We start from the raw sequence: 21,459 nt of genomic DNA on the forward strand, positions 1-21,459 counted from the left end.
TGAACTTAATAAATAGATGGAAAAATTGAAATTTTTCGTTCAGTATGTATTTTTGTAATTTTTGTCTTTGGAGTCATCAAAAATGAGTTTGTCTTATATATTTCAATTTTTTATAATAATTTAATCATTTTCATCTGGAGTTCTCTTTGACACTGAACACGAGGACACTACATTGATGTCAGGTCAGCGTCATAATGGAAAAATGAACAAAAGAGAACTAAAGCCGAAATTTGACAACATAAAATATTACAATCAATAATAGACAAATTTACATTGTCAATGTTAGATTGAAAATATTCTTATGTTTTCGTGATAACAAATAGTTTCAAACTGTTTCAGGATCTAGTTGCTATTTACATATATTCATAGGTTTGTAGTTGGATGCCGTGAATTCAAGCCGGACTGAACTCTTGCATAATTATATCAAGTCGTTCCAGTTCAAGCCGTTATCTATCCTGACCGCATTAATAAGCTCAAGCAGCAGAATGATCTTAGCTGAACATATCTATTCATCTTAAGTACAGTAACTTATCATGAAGAATATCATACCAACTGACGGTTGACATATATATTCTTAAATATGTCAAGAATAAATCTTTTCAAAAGCCAAAACTGTAAGGTCCAAGAAATTAAATTTACGTAACCTGAATGCATGCAATCTAGGGTTTCAACCACCAGCCATTATACGTTCCTTCAACAGCTTTTTACGTGAGAAATACCAGCAGCAACGTTATCCTTCATTTTCCTTCAGCAGCTTTTTACGTGAGAAATACCAGCAGCTTCTCCGGTGCTTCTCCAACGCGCATTCCTTCAAGTTTTCGAGCATCAACACATCAAGGCACGCTTGTATCTTGTTTTCTCTTCATTCACGCCATAAATATGCTGAAATATATGTATTTGCATATTCATCCTTCGATCTTGCTCGTGTTTGCGTTTTTTGCGAAAAGTTTGATATGAAACTTGATCTTCTTTGCATAACTCTCACGTTTTTGTTGATGGGTGCAAGGGGCTGACAGTTTTTGGTCACAAAGGGGCTGTACACGAATGATTTTATACTGTCAAAGGGTTGGATTGGAGTGGGGCTCAAAGGGTAGCTTAGGCCGAGGGGTAGGGCTTGTTCGATCGGTTATGGTGTGGCCGGATCGAGGATTATGAGCGAGCCGACAGTGAAAGGGTGACTTCAGGATTCGGACCAGACTATGGTGAGTCTGAGTCATGTTTTGGAGAATATCGATCGCTGCTGGTCTTGTCTTTAAAGTCGCTTGAAGTCGGGAGGTAGAGGTTGGCAGCCGGTGTGCTTCCTTGGTGGCTAGCGTGACTTGGCACTTCACGGCTTGCATGGGGCTGGGGCCGTGGGTTCAGTAGGTCCATAGGAATCCTAGGGTGGTCTAAGAAAGGTTGGTTTGTGGCTGGTTCCAGCGGTTTTGGTGTAGGGTCGGCAAATGTGTGCTAGGGTCACGGCTAGGGTCCGAGTAGATTGAGCAGAAAATTATCCAGCTACTTTCAAGGGTCTGATCGAGAGGTTAAGTGGTCTGGTTTAGATGGATTCGGGGCTGCTAGTGTGTGCTTTAGGTATGGTAAAAGTTTGGGAAAATTTCGGTTAAGTTTCGGGTCGATTCGGGTTAAAATCGGGACCCTGGTCTAAATTTTAAAACGAATCGGTTAAGTTTTGGAACGGGCTCGAGTTTACCTCTAAGGAATACTTATAAATATTTTTTGAGATGTTATAAGAGTTTGGTAACTTCGGTCGAAATTTAGTGGTCCAAGGGTAAAACAGTCATTTTGAGTTTCCAGGGGCAAAATGGTCATTTTGCACCCGGGGTGAGTTTTTAGTCTTGGCAGCGCCCTGAGCATATATTTATCATGTTTTTAAATGTTTATGCATCATGTTTATGATTTTTATGTAATTTCGAAAATTACGGTGCATGATTGATTTCAAGAAAAATTTACGTATATGCATGTTTTCATTAAGTGGTGAACATGATGACACATTTTGAAGGATGAGATTGGTTGTGACTAACACGATTATATGAGATATTATGAGCTGAGGCCAAGGCTCAGTGGACGGGTAATGATGTCGCTGATGTCCCCGCCGCCGGGTACCGTGGTTTTATTGATGGATCCATCGAATAGAGCTGATATGATAGTGCTGATACGAAAGTCACAACTAATGACTGAATTCAATTAAAAGAAAATGTATAAGTATATGATGATATGATGAGATATTTTTTGACAGGTTATGATTTTATACGACACGTTTACGTTCATGCTTTTAAGTTCAGGGCTTCTCTTCTATTGCGGTGCCTATGACCATCTTGGCGAAGAAGAATTCCAAGTTTATCTGGGGATCTGAGTGCCAGGAGAGCCTTGACCGATTGAAGCAAGCATTGACCACTGCACCTGTTCTAGCTATGCCATCAGGGCAGGGAGAGTTTGTGGTTTATACAGATGCTTCGAAGCTCAGTTTGGGTGCGATTCTTATGCAGCATGACAGGGTTATGGCCTACGCGTCCAGATAGCTGAATATTCATGAGAAGCATTATCCGACTCATGACCTCGAGCTAGCAGCAGTGGTGTTTGCTCTGAAGATTTGGAGACACTATCTTTATGAGGAGAAGTGCAAGATTTTCACAGATCACAAGAGCCTGAAATACTTCTTCACACAGAAAGAGCTGAACATGAGGCAGAGGAGATAGTTATTGCTCGTGAAGGGTTACGACTGTGACATTAGCTACCATCCGGGTCAAGCTAATGTGGTTGCAGAAGCTCTGAGCTGGAAGCAAGCAGTGATTACTCATTTTCGGTACAGAGACCGCTACAGGCAGAGATTCAGATATTTGAGCTTGCAGTTTATGCCATGAGCGATGCCCCAAATCTTGCTTTTCTGACAGTACAGCCGACATTGAGAGACAGAGTTAGAGCAGGGCAAACTTCTGACGAGAAGTTGTAGAAGTGGAGACAGAGGGATGAGGCTAAGGGTCAGAAACTATACACAGTTGTGGATGGCATAGTCAGATATAGAGACCGTCTATGGGTTCCTGACAGTGATTCCCTGAGAGAAGATATCTTGAGCGAGGCCCACAACACCCCGTACTCCATCCATCCTGGGAATACGAAGATGTATAAGGATATGCAGACTCTTTATTGGTGGCCAGGCATGAAGCGTGATATTATGTGATTCGTCTTTATTGGTGGCCAGGCATGAAGCGTGATATTATGTGATTCGTCTCCGAGTGTTTGACTTGTCAGCAGGTTAAGGCAGAGCACCAGAGACCTACAGGGAAGCTGAGACCACTCCCTATCCCAAAGTGAAAATGGGATAACATCACCATGGACTTTGTAACAGAGCTTCCAAGGACTACTGGGATATAATGCCATCTGGGTGATAGTTGATCGGCTCGCTAAATCAGCTCACTTTCTACCGATCAAGAAGACTTTCACCATGACTCAGTACGCAGAGTTGTACATCAGAGAGATAGTCAGAATGCATGGGATTCCAGTGTCCATTGTGTTAGACAGGGATCCGAGGTTCACGTCTGCGTTCTGAAAGAGTCTCCATCAGGCGTTGGGTACTAAGCTGCTATTCAGTACTGCCTTCCATCCTCAGAAAGACGGACAGTCAGAGAGGGTGATTCAGATTCTGGAGGACCTACTCCGAGCTTGCATTATCAACTTCTAGGGTAGCTGGGAGCCGATGTTACCTCTTGTGGAGTTCACATACAACAACAGTTATCATGCATCAATCGGTATGGCTCCATACGAGGCACTATATGGGAGGAAGTGTAGGTCGCCAATGTATTTGGATGAGGTAGGAGAGAGAGCATAGTTGGGTCCGGATATTGTCAGGCAGACAACAGAGTTAGTGGGCAGGATTCGAGACAGGATGAGGACCACTCAGAGCCGTCAGAAAAGTTATGCAGATCAGAGACGCAGAGATATCGAGTTCGCAGTAGGGGATCACATGTTTGTGAAATTTGCGCCGATGAAGAGTGTGACGAGATTTGGGAAGAAGAGCAAGCTCAGCCTTAGATTCATCGGACCATTCAAGATCCTAGAGAGACTTGGGACACTTACATACAGAGTTGCATTACCGCCGAATCTGGCGGGAGTTCATAATGTGTTCCACGTCTCTATGCTGCGGAAGTACATGTCGAATCCTTCACATGTGCTGAACTATGTACCACTTCAGCTGACACCGCACCTGTCATTCGAGGAAAAACCCACCTAGATACTGGACAAACAGGAGAAGAGGCTCCGGAACAAGGTGATCCATAGGAATTGATTATAATTATGTTTGAGGTATTTTAAGTAGTTTGGTTGGCTTCGAGTCGAAATTTTGAAGTCCAAGGGTAAAATGGTCAATTAGGGTTTCCACAAGCAAAATGATCATTTCGCACACGGGTCGAGTTAGCAGTCCTGCAGCGCCCTGATCACAAATTGACATGTTTTAAATGTATTTGTTATCACGAACATGACTTTTTTTATGAAAATACGAAAAATACGTTGCATGCTTGATTTTAAGAAAATTTACGTATAATCATGATTTTTATGAGTGATAAATACGATGACATATTTTTGAAGGAAGGGAGTTGGTTGTGACTAATACGAACACGAACATGTAAGGCAAGTCTCAGTAGATGGGTAATATTCGCTGATTTCCCCGCCGCCGGGTACCGCGGTTATACATAGATGGATCCATCGACTAGAGTTGATACAAAAGTCACAACTAATGAACGAAATTCAGATAAAGAAAATTTAACATGTATATGTTGATATGATGTGATATAGACACATTTATGATTTGTCATGTCATGTTTATGCTTAAACTTTTGAGATCATGAAATGTATTTTAATTACAGTATTTTTCACGGTTGCATGTTATGTATATGTACTTGCTATTACGATTCAGTGTGTTGACTTTTTAGACTCACTAGATGTGAATGATGCAGGTGAGCATATTGATATAGAGACTAGAGGCGCCGAAGACTGAGTAGACGAGGCTGAATGTGCGTACGCTAACCTGAGGACCATATTTTTCCGCACATTATCTTTATGAGTTAGGAGATATTTTTATACACTCTCTTTTATATGTTGATGGTTTGACAGGACTTTGCATGTTTCATATTTGAATTATTTTAAATAACAATCTAGGGTTTGATGCTGAGATATTCTTTTTAACTGCAGTATTGTTACCAATAGTTGAATACATTTATTTAAAATGTGTGATTGACAGCTGTTATTGCATGCATGCGCTTAAATGTAATTTTCGAAAAATAGTTAACAAAAAAAAAATTCTAGTAGTATTTTAGTAACACAAGTCACTTCATAAACTCCTAACCTAAATTATATTTTCAATAAACTGTAGTAATTTACAAAATATTAACATAAAAAGAAAAAAAGGAATGTTGTTGAAATATGAAAGAAAACGACTTGAACTACTGAAATATAGAACGAAAAACTATGAAAACACTTGACTAAGCCTATGAGAATTCTGCAGAAAGTTTGCTAGAATTGTGCGAGAAATTGTGTGTGTTTTTTGTGTTGGTCGATGCCCCCATTTTATTCTCTATAATGTGCGATTTTTTCCACTCTCCCCAAGACTCACGAACCACCCATGTTTCTTTGCCATGATCTCCTCCTATCTATACGTCATTTTATATATTCAAACCAATTTTGAATTAATGAGCTTTCTTATTTTATATGCTTTTTTTATTCTTCTGCCTACCTTGATTAAGTATTGGGCATGTTCACATGTGGGCATATTAAAATATCGCCCTAATAACAGTATATAAGAGTAATATCATATTGGATTAGATAGTCGATTACAAGAGACAAATAAATATAGGACTTGGGATTGGAATGTCTCGATTCTAATTTAGAATATGGGTTCTGTGAAGAATTAAGAAAATACTAAAATATTTTTGTTCTGATTTTACTGTATTTTTATATAAAAAAATTTACTAAACGCGATTTATGTTGAAAATTGTGTTATTTGATTTGCATGGTATTATGCGAATAGGAAAAATTATTTACAATTCCAAATACGACAGTTTACCCAGAAGGATGAGTTAAAATGACCATAACACCACTACAAAGGCATTCCAGCTTAGCATGTGCCTGTTTAAGAGTCACTGGAACAACTGTTAAAATGGGCCCTGAGAAGCTCCTCTTACTACAAGAAATTGGCTAATTTAGTGCAGCTGCAATATATGTGCTTAGGGCTGCAAAATCACCAGATTTTAAATAAAGATCGGCTATTTCAAGATAATATATAGAGCAATCATAATTCAACATGATTTGTATAATTCTTTTAACTTCACATCTTGTGTTCCTCTAACCAAGTTGCTTATAAACTTTTTAGTCGATTGAGCATTGGATCTGGCCATGTCTATAGAGACACTCAGAATAGTGTAAAGGGGAAAGGCTAGGCGAGTCACTTGGTCTGGTTTTAGAATCTGTGCACATAGCTGAGGATTTGAAGTTTTGGGGCAGATTTTGGAGATAAAGTCAATTGGTGCTTCTGTGTTTGAAAAGTTGTGAGAAGAAATAAAACAAGAATTAATGGTACAACAAGCGTAGTATGGGGCATTTTCAACTTGAATTTGCTTTGTTTTCAAACATTGTCCCTGGCTTCAAACTGTTGCGTTATCCACTTTGCTTTGCATCCTGTTGTATGTATGAGACTTAGCCTAATCACCTTTGAACTTTATTATATCTCCATATGCCTCCTGGTGTAAACCATAAATGGGTACGACGGATCGAGCATGACGCAAACTTATAGCAAATTTAGCTGACCTGGATCTGAGAAAACCGAAGTCTAAATCCTGCTTGATCAGGTCCTCTTCAATTAGCTTACCTGATTTTAACCCAAAGTCCAGTTACGCTGACCACACCAACCTAAAGAACCCCCAAGAAATCCCCGTCCAACCGAATCTATCATCCTAATTGTTACCGAGTTCAGGCAAACATTTTGATGGATATCCCCTAAATAAATGGAAACATTAGCTTAATCCTACGAATATCATTCGATCCATGACCAACTCGTTTATCATTTATTCCCTCACGAAGCTAACATGAAAACTGTCTGAACAAAGGGCTGATACTTGAGTATGTAGCCAAGTAATTTTCAACACATGAAAACAGAAATTTAAAATGCTATGCTGGAATGTGACTCTCGGTGTATTTCTTTTCAAAAGTAAATTCAGTCCACAGCTAAAAACCAAGTATCTTCATAACCATAGAAGCTCAGAGTAACAAGCTTATGATATTATTACTCTCAAGCCACATGATGACCTGGAAGAAACATTTCAGTGCAGTATTATGATCAAAAGAAGAAGATGAAGAATCTTTTTCAACCACTTGATCAGATTTAAATTAAGGGCAGAAATGAAAAAGAATACCTGTTTATGTCCGGTTGCAACTCTCAAAAATAAACATGAGCTGTTGACATAACAAGATGCAAAGCTTCCTATATGTGAATGGGCTTGTCGTAAGTAGCCATAGCAGCCTCCTTCACTGCCTCACTCATAGTTGGATGAGCATGACAAGTTCGAGCAATGTCTTCACTTGATGCTCCATAATGCAAAGCCAAAACAGCCTCGTGAATTATTTCCCCAGCATTTGGAGCCATGATGTGGACACCTAAAATTTTATCAGTCTCCTTCTCAGCAAGTATCTTGACCACTCCCTCAGCATCATCAATTGTTTTTGCCCTACTATTTGCCAAGAAAGGGAACTTTCCAACTCGATAATCAACTCCAAGTGTTTTCACCTGTTCCTCAGTTTTCCCCACGTATGCCACCTCAGGGTGAGTGTAAACAACTCCCGGGACCAAATCGTAGTCAACATGAGCCTCCTTACCGGCAATACATTCCACACATGCAACCCCATCCTCTTCCGCTTTGTGAGCCAACATAGGGCCGGGAATAACGTCACCAATGGCATACACACCTGGTACATTAGTGGCAAACCGCTCATTCACTAAGATCCGTCCAGCCTTATCAGTTTCGATCCCTAATCTCTCCAATCCAAGTCCAGCAGTAAATGGAACTCTGCCAGCAGAAACGAGAACAACGTCAGTTTCAAGAATAGTCTGATCACCTCCAGCTGAGGGTTCAAGGGTCAACTTCAAAGTATTACCACTGGCATCAATAGACAGCACCTTAGTTTTAAGCATGAACTTCATCTTTTGTTTCTCAAGAGCACGTTGAAATTGTTTTCGAACTTCACCATCCATGGTCGGTACGATGTCTGGTGCAAATTCAACAACATTGACCTCTGACCCCAGGCGACCCCAGACAGAGCCCATTTCAAGCCCAATATAGCCTGCCCCTATAACGACGAGCCTCTTGGGAATTTCTTTCAACGCCAAGGCCCCAGTGGATGATACAATTCTCTCCTCATCAATGGTTATCCCAGGTAAACTTTTGACATCAGAACCAGTTGCCACTATAATATTCTTCCCTTTCACAACTGTGTTGCCACCATCTAGAGTATCAACAGAAACTTTGGAAGGAGAGAGAAACTTTCCATATCCCTTAACATAGTTAACTTTGTTCTTCTTGAATAGACCCTCAATTCCTTTAGTTAAATTACTAACTGCTTTATCTTTCTGGGCCATCATGGCTGGTACATCAACCTCAACAGAAGAAATCTTTACACCATGATTAGCAAACGAATGTTTGGCTTCATGATACATGTGTGAAGAATGTAGCAACGCCTGCACAAGATACATGGAACACAGACATGGAGTTTAATGGTATCAAAACATCACGTAAAGTCCAAAAATACGATAATGTAACCTAACTGCATACAAATCTAACGAAAATGGAAAATGACTAATTAATGGTTTTAATGGTATGAATTAATTATGATGTGCATGGCTACATGTTTAAAATAGGGTTTTCTGTTAGAATGCATAAAACTGTGTTTTAAATGTTATTCGAGACGCGATCGAGGAACGAAGACCGAGGACCATACAAGGAAAAATATTTTTATTAAATAATTGTTTTTGATTATTTAATAAGTGATGTATTTTTTAAATGGAATTTTTGAAACTTTTTTACACCGAGTCGTATATTAAACCGATAATCGATTTTCGATAAAAATATGAAATTTTTGAGAACTCGGCTAGTATTTTCACAAACTTTCCTTAACAAAATATTTTAAATAATACCTAATGGGCCTATTATACCCAAGTTATTGGGCCTAAACCTTGTCATATTATTTTATATCAAAAATAAGGCCCTAAAACCCTGTCCTACACATACTAAACCACACGCCTCACCCCTCAAAGAGCTAGGACTCTTCCTAGCAGCAAACCACATGCATACACTTACGGTTTTGAGAGGGAATTCACGCAAGTTTGGCGGAAAATCAGCAAGGTCTTCCCTAGGTCGACGCTCTTCGTATCTCAACTTGTTTTTCATGCGTAATAAATGCAAAGGCACGCCTTAATCTCTTTTTTCTCATCTATCACACCATATTATATGTTTGTTGCATATTTGCATGAAAAAGCTATTACCCTTTGGGTTATTTTCGTTTTTGTGTCATGTTATGCCCAAAACTCAAGTTTTTGTTATCCAAACCTTATGTTAACATTGCACAAAGGGGCTGCCATGGTAGAGGCATCATAAGGGACGACTTCCAGTAGTTTTAAGGATCACAAGAGACAAGGCTAGGGGCTGGACAAGAGATAGGACCATTTGAGATTTTGGAGAGGATTGGAACACTAGCCTATAGACTGGCGTTGCCACCGATGCTAGCCGGAGTACATGTGTTCCACAACTCGATGCTGTGAAAGTACATGTCGAACACTTCACACGTAATAAATTATGAGCCTCTGCAGTTGAATTCAAATATGTCATATGAGGAAAGACCTATACAAATTTTGGGTAGGAAAGAAAGAAGACTCTGAAACAAAGTTATTCAAATGGTCAAAGTCAAGTGGCTAAATCACTCGGAGGAAGAGGCTACTTGGGAAACCGAGAGGGACATGAGGAGTCGCTACCCGGAGTTATACGGTAAGTTTTAATTTCAAGGACAAAATTTCATGTAAGTGAGGGATAAATTGTAAGGTCCAAAAATACGATAACGTAACCTAACTGCATGAAAATCAAGGGAAAATGGAAAATGACTAATTAAATGGTTTTAGTGGCATGAATTAATTATGATGTGCATGGCTACATGTTTAAAATAGAGTTTTCTGTAAGAATTCATAAAACTGTGTTTATAAGTTTATTCGAGATGCAATCGAGGAACAGAGATCGTGGACCATATAAGAGAAAATATTTTTATTAAATAATTATTTTTAATTGTTTAATGTGTGGTGTATTTTAAATGAAATTTTTGAAAATGAGGTGTTTTAAAACGCCGAGTCGTATTTTAAACCGGTAATCGATTTTCGATAAAAAATAAGGACATTTTGAAAACTCGACTAATATTTTCATAAACTTTCCTTAACAAAATATTTTAAATATTACCTAATGGGCCTATTATACCCATGTTATTGGGCCTAAACCTTGCTATACTATTTTATATCAAAAATAAGGCCCTAAAACCCTATCCTACACATACTAAACCACACGTCTCACCCCTCAAAGAGCTAGGACTCTTCCTAGCAGCAAACCACGCGCACACATCCACGGTTTTGAGAGGAAATTCATGCAAGTTTGGAGGAAAATCAGCAAGGTCCTCCCTACGTCGACGTTCTTCGGATCTCAACTCGTTTTTCATTCGTAATAAACGCAAAGACACGCCTTAATCTCCTTTTTCTCATCTATCACACCATATTATATGTCTGATGCATGTTTGCATGAAAAAGCTATTACCCTTTGGGTATTTTTCGTTTTTGTGTCATGTTATGCCTAAAACTCAAGTTTTTCTGATCCAAACCTTATGTTAACATTGCACAAAGGGGCTGTCATGGTAGGGGCATCATAAGGGACGATTTCCAGTAGTTTTAAGGGTCACAAGAGACAGGGCTAAGGGCTGGACAAGAGCTAGGGAAGGGCTGAACGAAAACCTAGGGTTTAAGGGCAAGCTAGGGCACGACTTGTGTTTCTCCAAGGGCACAGCCTTAACTGCTGTTAGGGCACGACCAGGAGACCTAAGGGGATGATAGGATGGTCCTAGGGTGGTTGCACGAGGCTTGGCTCGAAGGCAAGTGTGATCGCGCGGGAGTAGAGGGCCGCACATGGCATGAGTGATCGGGTTTGAGGGGCTGGGCTTTTAGGTCCTTTAGGCTCGGTCCAGTAGGGTCCATAGGGGTCCAGTAGGGTCCTAGGGGGGCTGCATGGTGACTAGTGCGAAGGCTAGGGGCTGGTACGCTATCTGGACATCGCGCATGGCTCCTAGGTACAGCTTGAAGGGCTGGGCACGGTTGGGGTGCTAGACCTGGTCCAGTAGGTTGTCAAGGGCTTGAGTAGTGTGTCCTAGGGTCGATGGTTAGGGGCTGGGCAGGATGGTTAAGGCTTAGGCTTGAATAAACTCATGGTATCTAAACTAGGGTTTTCGAAAAAAAGGAACAAAAATTCAGTAGGTGTCCTAGGCTGGTCCAAGGGTTTGATGGACTTGAATTGGGTTGTATATGGTATAGTTAGGTGTTAATAAACTTTGGTTCAAGTTTGGTAAGGTTTGGTTAAGTTTCGAGTCCATACGAGTCAAAACCGGGATGTACGTCTAAATTTAAAAATGAATTGAGAAATTAGTCGAGAAGCTTAAGTTTAGGTTTAAGAAATATTTAGGGGCATATTTTAAGGTGTTACGTTAAGTTTGGAATGATTTGGGTCGTCGTTTTAAGGTCTAAGGATAAATTGGGAAAGTTAGGGTTTCAGGGTCAAAACGGTCTTTTTAAACCTGAAAAATGTTAGACGTCCTGACAGAGCTCGGTATGCTATAATAAATGTTAAAACGTTTATTTTAAATGTTTATGGTGTTTTATGATGAAACGTTAATGCTAAAAGATATGTTGCATCCTTGGTTCAAAAGAAAAATGATTTATATGTACATGAATTTTTATAAGTGATGGAAATTTGAAAAGTTGAAGGAGATGAATTGATTGTGACTAATACGATGATAAGTAAGACCAAGGCTCAGTTGACGGGTGAGCGTGTCGTTGATGTCCCCGCCGCCCGGTACCGTGGTAATACGTAGATGGATCTATCGACCTATAGCTAATACGAAAGTCACAATCGAGGATCTGAATTCAATAAAAAGGGAAACGTATACGTATATGATGAAAGGAAATATGATATGATATGATGAAAGGAAATATGATATTATGAGTTGAAAGAAAAATGTTAAGTTTATGTTCATGAAAAGCTATTTTATTAAAAGTATTTTCACTGTTGATTGTGAATGTCAATGTATTATTTGCTAAGATGGTTAAGGTTTGCTGGATCAATAGACTCACTATATGTGATCGATACAGGTGAGCTTGATAATAATGGAGGTCTTGATGGTTGATCTTGCTGGACTGAAGGTGCACACAACCCGAAAACCGTCGCTAGTTTTTCGCAAATAAAATAAGTTTATGATTTATGATTACTTAAAGATTTTTATGACTTATGATGCATTTGAGAGGTTTTTGAGAGAATGTTAAGAGTTAGTTTATTTTTGAAATAATGTTAGTTTAGTTTGGTTGACGTTTTACGACTTTATGCTTTGAATTATTTTCTTTTGGATTTTCAAATAATAGTTGGTTGGTTTATTTTTAAATGGTGCAAAGTATTCATATTTTAAATGCTTAGTGTTTCGGCCGAATGAATTAGAAAGAAAAAATTTCTATTATTTTTTAAGAAAAACGATTAGTGGACGTTTCACATCAACACTCACAAAAATTGTTCTTTAGCATGGCACCCGCTATATAAATTATAATCCAAAGAAAAAACTAGGAAACATTGTTAGAATCACGGAATCACACACACAATACAATTTCAGAATGAAGAACAAATACGAAATGGAATATTGTATTCAATAGTAAATGGGAACCAGAGTTTATGTGCTCTGTACAATGCCTCTCTCCCTAGCAAGATGCTAGTGATCACTCAATGGAAATCTAACAGAATACTCTCTCTCCCCTCTAACTGATATTTTAATCCCCCCATTTCACGTGTTTTTCCCCTTGTTCCTCCTGGTATACACTTTTACTATTTTGGGTTTCTCAATATTTATTCTGCTTGGGCCCTTTGTTGTATTTGGGCCCAATGGACCCAGGTCTCTCACAATTGAATTTGGGCTCGTAACATACATGCATGGGAAGTATGGAAAAAGAATTATCCATTGTTTTAAAACAAGATATAAGCTCTAAACTAACTGAACGGGATGCTCAAATACTGCCTCCATCCTGTAAATAGAAATTAAGCTACTGCTTTTGTCGGAGATCTTTCGATTTATATACAGCACAGGGAAAGGCTATAATACAGATGCATGATATTAATGGTACATTTATGGAACGCATTAATTAATTCTTGTTCTATTCTTCTATTTTAAAACACTCATGTTCCTGAAAAAACAACACATAAAATGTTGCCAGATAAAAACATAATACATGTGGTTCACCTTTTAAGAGTTAAAAGGGTTTTGTCAGAAAGCAAATCATGGCAAACTTTATGAATAGATGTGCTTGAATTTTCTAAACACTACAACAAGAGAGCAAAAGAAGTTTAAAGCTGTAAAACAAAGATGAGAGATAAAAACAAACAAAGAAGTTGAAACACAATCCACAAGCCAGTTTACGGGGAGTGGTTGAAATGTGACAAAATAATCACAATTTAGCACCCAAGATTTGCCAACCTTCAAATTTGCACCCAAGTACCCAACTAGGTCATCTATTAAAATCACCGACGATCTCTCACAGGGTAAGCAACACAGTTCACATGTCCATTCTTATATTATGCAACAGTTCTAATTTTTTAAAACTCTGAAAGGGATGCCGGTGTCAAATCCTGTTCAGAGTTCAGACAGATAGACATCACGTGTTATTTATCACCTTTTTAATATAATTCACCGACTAAAAAGGCCAAAAACTGAGGAAGAGAATATGATAGTACTTTCCATCTTATAAAACTAACTTCTAACAACCCCTTTCATTTCCATCATGCCCAAATGGCGGTTGTAGAAACTATGTTATTCCGCAATTCTAATTATCATTTATGTTAAAAACAAATAAAGTAACCTTGTTCCATTTAATCATGAAAAATTATTGATCATTAATATTTAGAGAAAATTCACCACAATTAGCTCTAAGAAAACAAATACATATTGCACTTGATTATATCATTACCTTCTCATCTAGCACCAAAGATATCAAAGAAACGTTGATTATGGCATCACGAATAAAAGTAAAATTTGTACTCAATATACTTTCTTTAACTGAATCACTAACTAAACTATTAAAGACGCGACACACAATGCCGTGTTTCAGAATAAAAGAGCTAATAGCGGAGAATTTGTAAACAGCAGCTGATTACCCAGTAGTAAACCTATCGTATAACACAGAAAAGAGATGCGACAATCTAAAGTCACAATACACCTCGGCACGCCCAATCTTCAATCAATACCAACCAACACATCACTCCGGGAAACAAAAAAATCAGGGACACGAAAGAGCAACTTGACATACCAAAAAAAAATCAGCAAGCAACCCGAAAATCCAACAGATCTGGAAAATCAGACGAACACAGGCACATACCTTGGAGGGGATGCAACCAACGTTGAGGCAAGTACCTCCGAGAGCGCCTCGCTTTTCAATACAGGTGGTCTTGAAGCCAAGCTGCGCGGCCTTGATGGCGGCAACGTAACCCCCCGGGCCGCCGCCAATGACGACGACGTCGTTCTCCTCGGATCCCGAAGAGAACTCCCTGCAGCTCCCAACACTCGAGTACCTGCTTCCGTAGTACAAATGCCTCGATGATGCCAAAAGAGAGATGACTTTTCGCCTACTCGCCATCGCAATTTCTAACCAATATTCGCCTATACAGGAGAATCGATCGACAAAGCAGAATGGAAATTACAAGCTATATTACTCTTCTTTGAAAAATTTTGAGGGGAAGGGTACGTAAATTGACATTAAACCACAGCCGTTTACTGTTGGCATCCGTTAATTTAGACCGTCCAGATCATATGTAAACATTTTCACATCTTAATTGGAAAAATGATTGATTTTGTTTTATCGATCTACTAGTTATACTATTTAATGTATATGATTTAAAAAAAAAAAAACTTAATTGTTAAATTTTCATTAATGATAAATGCATAAATTTTCTTTTTTTGAGATATAAAAGCTATAACTAATTATGATGAGATACAACTTTAATGCATGATGTTTATTTTAACAATGACAATTAACTATCTCAAAATCTATAATTTCACTATTTGTAATTCATTATTACCAAACGAAAAATGTTAGTCATATATTTATTAAACATGATTAATAACGGATTCTTTTATTTCAAGTAACATAATACTCCTTTCATTTAATTAAAAACAACAGAAAACCCATTTTCTTAAAGGGCAAAGACTTGTGTGAGACGGTCTTACGGGTCGTATTTTGTGAGACAGATTTCTTATTTTAGTCATACATGAAAAGTATTATTTTCATGCTAGGAGTATTACTTTTTATTGTGAATATCGGTAGGGTTGACCGTCTCACGGATAAAGATTCGTGAGACCGTCTCACAAGATACATACTCTTTCTAAAGTTATGACCAACCTATGTCATTATCTCACTTTCGAAAATCTTCAAAATATGTCTAAATTTTGACTACCCAAATAAAATTTGGCTCATCAGATTTAAACCCATGAAGTCATAAGATTCAGCGATATGAGAAAAGTTAAACCTTCACGCACGTTGAGGAAAATTAAGACATGATCCATGACCGATGATGAGCCAAACCACTCAGAAGAATTCAAACTAAAGCAGACATAATCATCAAAAAATAGTCTATACAACTGATAATCAACAAATCAATACAAACTTCTTTGCAAATTTCATCAATTCTAGTTTATTTTTATTCGCTTATTTCAAGTTTTCATTAGCTTAACTTCCTTAGCTTTAGCTTTTCTATTTCTGGTTGAAAAAATGTTTATTCCAGTTCATAGTGACAAAATTATATTTGTTGTTCATTGATTTTTCTTTGATTTCTTAAGTTGATTTCTATTTTTGTAGCTTACCGAGGGGTTAGAACTAACGACCGATTCGGAATTCACATCGTTTGTCTTTAAACATCGCATTTCACACATTTGGCACGATTTCATGATTGGCACATGCCCACGTAATTTTTATATGCAAATAGTTTTGGTATGTCCAGTAGACCAATGATGGCTCCAAAGTTTACAAATAATAAGAAATATGAAGAGATTCCCTAGTCATAAGGGAAGAGGATCATTGTTTACATGGAGAAGAAACTAATTTGAGCGGAGGATCAATCGAGATACTCGAACACAAGTTCGAAGATGAGGTTGTGAAAGAAGGAGCCTACACATTTTGTTGGTCAAATAGTTCTAGGGAAATGTACTGTTTTTTTTTTCAGAGAAAAAATATGCAGATTTTTTATTTTGAACAATTTAAATTAAAACTTGGATTTAAAAATAAGCAATTTTTAAGATATAAAATAACCTCCTAAACTATAATATAAAAATATTCATAGTCGTTATCTCAAATAATAAAATCCTCAAATAGTTAACAATCTGACATTTTCATCACTTGCTAAAATAGCCTCTCACTTATATTTCAAAATTTTAAAATTCATAAAATAAATTTAATTTAATGCGGAAATACTAGAATGGCTCGAATAAGTGCATTCTACCATGAACCGCCCATCCTTGCCCACCAGCACCAACTCATTCATCTTCACCTGCATCGACAAAAACTAGTGAGCGTAGAGGCCCAGCAAATCCTTCCGGAAATAACAAGTATCATATAATAAAATAAGACATGCATTTAACATTTTTTCCTCACCTCATATTTTTCTAAACAACATAACAGTTAAACAATTAACATTTTCCTTAAAACTTCACTAACCTCGTATTCTCAAATAAAAATCATCAAAAATAATTTTATGAAATATAACTAAGAAATTTCCTCAAGTCAATAATCACAGTCGCTTGATCGAGCATACAAGGATCCATGTTTGACAGAGCAGCACCGACCTATTGGCCAACGCCCAAAACCAATAATTGCGAGAAAGCAAAATCGACTCGAAAACTGACGCACAGATCTCGTAATGGTGGCAAAGAAATACCGACCAAAAAAATGACGCCCCAAGCCCATAATCATTTATAACTTCACCACAATTCATTAAAAACCTTAAAATAATTTATCACTCGCACATATGCATAGATATTTCAATCATTATATAATTTCAATATTATTATTTTATTTTAAAAGATAACAATTTACACACTCATCCCATAAAAACTCGTACACATGCTCTTATTTTCTTTTAAAAATTGAGCATCCTGAAACCAAATTTTCTTACAAAATTTTTCCATCTTCAAGCACTAGAAAACCGAAAATTCACCCTTTCATGCTATACGGTAAAATACAAGTACACTTCTCAAGCATAAAAAAAAAATATCTGACATTAAAACCATGTTGTACGGTACACGCCTCTAACATAATTTGAAAACAAAAGTTTACACCCGCGCATCATCTTTTCTTTGAAGAAAATGGATGTCGTATTAAAAATGTAAGTCCACACATCATATTGAAATCTCTTTAAAGAATTCATCGGTGCATCATCATATTTGAACAATTGGGTTTTTCATTAAAAAAAATATATAACAATAAGTAAATCCCCCTCTGTTACAAAAATTCCCAGAAACGGTTTTGCCGAAAGAAAAATTCGGAAACCGCTTTAACACTGCAGCGAGATGCATAGGCCCAAGCATCGTACCCTTACTAGCGAATGAGGCACACGCGTTGCATGTAACATAACACTTAATAATGTTTGTATACATTGTTGTGTATGACAAAAAATCTATTTTTCTATTAAACTTAATTTCAGTAAAAAAAAATAATATTACGGTAGAAAAAAAGAAAGGTTTTTTGCGTTAAAAATACTAACCGTAAGGTTTTTTTAAATTGAGAAGTTTTCAAATGTGTTGGTATGGTTAGGGCTTCCATTTTTGGGGAAGATCTCAGACGTGAGATTGACGTTGTTAGAATTATTATAGGTGGTGTTGAAGAAGAGGGTAAAAAGAGAAGAAATTTTGATATCTTTTTCAAGCAGTTTTTCTAACTCACTCACACCTAATAATATAATATAGAATAGTATAGATGCATATTTGTATACTCCAAACATGTGCACAGATACATATTCACGCATATTTAAAATCACATACACTCTAAATTAAAATACACACATATCCATATGTACATCGTCGTTACATGGCTGTTTCCACCACTTTAATTAAACAATATTATTAAAGAGATGAAGGAGTTGAGGCCATCAATACGTGAAAACCAGCTTTATGAGTTTGAAAGCAAGCATCCAATGGATCAGCGCCAAGGATTGAAAAGTTCTTGAGCACGCGAATTTCGCCACTTGTTCGTATCATCCTTCTTTTGTCCAGTGAGGAGGATAAGTACACTCCGTATTTAGAACAAAAAGAAAATTAGTGACATGTCTATAGCTCAAATTTTGATAATTTAGAACAACTAGTTTTTCTATATTCATGTATTCGACTTAAAATTCACTTTATGTTCTATCTCTACTGTTCTCTGCTATCTCTGCTATTTTATTAAAAATGAGATGCACATAATAACTGCCCTCCGGACACCAACTTTTGTATTGACCATTTTGCCCTTTTCATTCATCTCAAAAACCTCTCCCTCAAAATCAATCCCCATCTCCGACAAACCGTTCCACACAACTACCCAATCACACAAAGTATCTCTCATTTCCCTCCTTTTTCCCCGTCCTCTCTTCCTTAAATATTCTTTTTATTCTTATTTTTTCTTCGGTTTTTGCTTATGGCTCTGTTTTCCGAAGGATTAGTGAAGGTTTGTTATCTGAATTCTCGATTTTTTTTGGGCTTCATTAAATTTATTTGATTGGCCTCTGTGTTTGTTATGTTTGTTGTATGTTTTGATTGTGTTTGTCATGTGGCAATGGCTTTCCTATCGTATATCTATCACGTGTAGTTTTTTTTCCTGCTGATTAATGACTGCTTGATTTCTACGTGATGAAGAAAATTATTTTGCTGAAATGGGTGCCGTTTCTGAGTTTTGTTGTATAGAGGGTCTCAGAATTGGCTTTGTAATTGGTTATTTCAGTGATGCTGATTTTGGTTGTGAATGGTTCGATGAATGATAATCTAAATTTGAGAGTTATCATCCTTGAGAAGTAAGAGATTCAAACAATGGGGAAGGTGTCGTCAAATGAAAGGCAGTCCAGAAGTGTAAGACAGAAAAGAAAGTCGAAAAATCCAAACAATAAGTATTTGAAGCCCGGGGCTCTTGCCCAGCTTAGAAATAGCAAGGCATCAGCTTCTAAGTCTTGGATGGACCTTGGGAAGAAAAGAGTCGGGGTTGTAGATTCCAAGCACACCGTAGGCGATGATGTCAAGATTCTTCTAAATAAGAACATTGATAAAAGCCCCAAACTTTTGTCGCCTGAGAGATTCGAGTTCACTCCAGGAAATGGGCATAGTGATGTAGTTAATCAGAATAATTTACAGAGAACTCCAAAGACACCTTCATATATTGTTGATTTACCTTAACAAATCTTCTCTATATGCTGGATTGGGATGGACCAAATCCACGATCTCCTCCAACAAATACTCGGTTGAGGCCTCGACGAACCCAACACCATATCCATTGCACTCAATCTCCAGACTCTCCAGCCTCCTGTCTGCCGGTTCAAATTCAATTTTCCGGCCAAGAAATCATAAGGGTCCTCTAGTAAGTTCACAAATATCTTCCTCTCAACCAATCTGATTGTTATTCGTTCCGAGTTCCGCATCTCAATACTGAAATTTTAATGTTGAATTTGATTCAGGAAATGTATTTTTTGGTTGAATCATTAGCTTCTCATTAATTAGAATTGCGTTTAATGTCGGTTTAATATATTAGAAATATTGACAGCGTTCTTTTGCAATTTCTGGAGACTGTCTCGATCCATCAATTAAAGCCGTAATCGTTTGTGTCAATCTAATTTATTTCTAGAATCTGGAATTGCGATTCATATGGCTGACTGTATGTTCTCAGTTCTCACATGTATTGAAATATTGCAGATGCGTGTAATTAAAATGGACATAAACAAGAGAAAACAAATCAAAACACAATGGGCAAGTAACTAGATATGACTTAACTATTTAGGTTTAAGCCATCTATACGAATTGCTAGAACTTGGAGAAAGCGAAGGCAGACAACGGTTCCCACTTTGAGGAGGGAAAAGCAAATGAAGTTGATGGAGGAGAAACAATGGTGGGTTATTGTCCTTATTGTGCCTAATGCTGATCACAACATAGAACAGGCCTTTTGAGCCTTACTCTGCTTTTTCTTTTGCTTGGGTGGTTGGAGCACGACTTTGATAGCAGCATCGAGGACTACTTTAACATTCTGTTGGGAAAACATAATGGGGTAAATGAGTGCAGCATGTTGGAAGAGTGAAGATACAAATAAAAGAAACTAGAAACTTGAATGTTTAATCTTGATAATACTTGTTGTGTTTTTTAACTACATTCAATGTAAGAAGTAGAACCAATCAACTTTCTCGGCTCCTCCCCCTGCACATTTGATATATGGCATTATAATCATGTTCAGAAATAGGAGGAAGAAAAGATGAATTAAGTCTTTTTTGTTTAGAATAAATCAGGAAAGTAGATGGCAAAGAGAGCAGTATAGGTGAAGCCTCACCTGTATAGGTCATATGACTCGAAAATCAATTTATACCTGAAAAACACATATTGGCTTATCTCCATCTTCATTATTTACGAAATATTTAATAAATCATAGGATATACTGTTATTCAAATCTTTCAAATCTTCTGGGAGTATTTGAAGAAGATGATCGATTATACTGGTATGCTTTCTCTGCAAATAAGGCTTGATGTCAAAATCTGAACTTTTATATGCCAAATGAGCATCTTTACTTATCTGACATATTTGAAACTTTGTTGCATATGTATTTAAATATGAAGATGCATACATGAAGAACGCGTATGATGGAGGCAGTAATCCGACAAACAATGTCCATCAATAGCCAAAGCCGCAGGTTTTTAATATTCTTTTTATTACAGTAATAAACTCTACCTTAGCATGGATTTACAAATTTATTATTTTCATTTTTCTATCTACTTAATTTATTTATTTCTATTTTACTTAATCAAGACATATTATGTGTATTCCGACCATGATTTAATTGTAAAAAAGTTAATTTTATAATTGTTTGTCTTAACTTTACTTTCTGCCACTATTGCTACAATTTGTATTCTTCCTCTTTGTCAAGTCATA

The 21,459-nt window shown here is 37.2% G+C and overlaps 1 protein-coding gene and 1 long non-coding RNA gene across 4 annotated transcripts; one reads left to right on the top strand and one right to left on the bottom strand.

The window, feature by feature from the left end:
- Nucleotides 1-6,013: 6,013 nt before the first annotated feature.
- On the bottom strand, nucleotides 6,014-15,077 carry LOC142547304 (leghemoglobin reductase-like). 3 transcript variants are annotated; one of them, XR_012820645.1, is made up of 3 exons: nucleotides 14,693-15,077; nucleotides 7,401-8,719; nucleotides 6,014-6,117 (listed from the first exon to the last, which is right to left on the bottom strand). XR_012820645.1 is itself a non-coding variant. In XM_075655524.1 (2 exons), the coding sequence occupies exons 1-2, from the start codon at nucleotides 14,948-14,950 to the stop codon at nucleotides 7,469-7,471; spliced, it is 1,509 nt and encodes a 502-aa protein (XP_075511639.1). In that variant the 5' UTR covers nucleotides 14,951-15,077; the 3' UTR covers nucleotides 7,253-7,468. The 3 variants fall into 3 exon arrangements, 1 of the variants encoding a protein (XP_075511639.1); XR_012820644.1 differs by lacking the exon at nucleotides 6,014-6,117 and adding an exon at nucleotides 7,162-7,293; XM_075655524.1 differs by lacking the exon at nucleotides 6,014-6,117 and having other exon boundaries at nucleotides 7,253-8,719.
- Nucleotides 15,078-19,726: 4,649 nt separating this feature from the next.
- On the top strand, nucleotides 19,727-20,548 carry LOC142547306 (uncharacterized). The gene is made up of 2 exons (XR_012820646.1): nucleotides 19,727-20,200; nucleotides 20,351-20,548. It is a non-coding gene; the product is annotated as an uncharacterized LOC142547306 (long non-coding RNA).
- The last annotated feature ends 911 nt before the right edge of the window (nucleotides 20,549-21,459 follow it).

This window comes from Primulina tabacum, chromosome 5, assembly GCF_025594145.1.
Source record: "Primulina tabacum isolate GXHZ01 chromosome 5, ASM2559414v2, whole genome shotgun sequence".
NCBI lineage: Eukaryota > Viridiplantae > Streptophyta > Magnoliopsida > Lamiales > Gesneriaceae > Primulina > Primulina tabacum.